This window comes from Auxenochlorella protothecoides, assembly GCF_000733215.1.
Source record: "Auxenochlorella protothecoides strain 0710 contig962, whole genome shotgun sequence".
NCBI classification, from domain to species: domain Eukaryota; kingdom Viridiplantae; phylum Chlorophyta; class Trebouxiophyceae; order Chlorellales; family Chlorellaceae; genus Auxenochlorella; species Auxenochlorella protothecoides.
In genome coordinates, this window is record NW_011934348.1 from 1 (window position 1) to 1,249 (window position 1,249).

A 1,249-nucleotide genomic window follows, 5' to 3' on the forward strand; every position below is an offset into this window, starting at 1 on the left:
ACGCCGCCCCCACGCCCCGGCCGCCGCGCCCGACCACGCCGCCCCCACGCCCTACCACCGGCAGCGATGCAGCACCTCCACCCCCCTCCAGGCAGGGCGGCTGCGTGGTGGCATGTGCCATTCACGCAGGAGCAGGTGGACTGGATCGTCGAACTCCGCCGGCGCATGCCGAAGAGGCCGAAGTCGGGTCTGTGGGAACATCATCCGCACCTCTGCCTGCCGCTGGCCAGGCGACTCCTCGCGGAGCGCGAAAGGCGACAGCCGGTCGCGCCAGCTCCCTCGCAGGCTCCAGAGAGCGCGCCACAAGAGCAGGCGGGCGAGGAGGCGACGCAACATGAGGCAAACCGCCCAGATGTGAGTGGTGAGGGACGACCGGGAATGCGCGAGTGTATGAACATTGGCTGTGGTTTGACACGAGTACTTTCTCGCACCCTCGAGGGGGCGGCCAGGGGTTTGACAGATGGGTAGCACAGCTACACATGTATTCAACAGCCCCAGATCCTACCTACATGCATAGGTCGGTGACACTGCAGCGTCAGCCGCCGCAGCAGCCGCAGCCGCAGCTGCCGCAGCAGCCGCAGCCGCAGCCACAGAGCTCAAGCGCAAGGTTGAGGAGCGTGCGAAGCAGCACGCGGCCAAAGAGGACGCCGGCATCCCCAGCAAGCGGCGGGGCATGGGCAAGCAGCGGCGCGCGGCGCTGGCCAAGCGCAAGGAGGCCGCGGCGAATGCCGCCGGCGGCCCCGCCAAGGGGCCTCAGCAGCCCGTGCAGGAGCGGCACATCGGGCGGCTGTTCAGCCTCCTGCCCTGCAGGCAGGGCTTCGAGGCGGTGCATATTACTGGCACCCTGACGACGCTGTGGGCCCTCTTGCGGCGGCACGAAAAATACCATCCGGGCGGCGTGGCGAGGATGACGGGGCTGCAGCTACCCAAGCATGAAGATTGGAGAATGTATACTGTGCCCGAGGTGAGGATCAGCACCGCATGTTGCGGAGGGAGGGGTATGGGTGGTGCAGAGGTGTATTGTAGATGTACACTGTGAGCACAGGCCACTCCTTTCCTTTTGTAGTCGTGGTGTGTGTGGTGGGGGGGGCGGGGGGAGCAATAAACTGTAGGATCGTCCCGCGATGCTCCGTGGATCCAGGGTCTGGGGGTCGTGTGGTGCAGCAGAAGTGTGAGGCCCCGACTCCTCGTCGCTCACACCCGCCCCACCCACATCTTGCCAATCCCAGGCACTGAAACTCCTCAATCT

At 66.0% G+C, this 1,249-nt stretch overlaps 1 protein-coding gene across 1 annotated transcript; it reads left to right on the forward strand.

The window, feature by feature from the left end:
* Positions 1 to 112: 112 nt before the first annotated feature.
* F751_0006 (hypothetical protein) lies at positions 113 to 848 on the forward strand (the record flags this gene model as incomplete). The annotated part of the gene is made up of 2 exons (XM_011402284.1): positions 113 to 354; positions 518 to 848. 2 exons carry the CDS (start codon positions 113 to 115, stop codon positions 846 to 848), a joined length of 573 nt encoding a protein of 190 aa, XP_011400586.1.
* Positions 849 to 1,249: the final 401 nt, after the last annotated feature.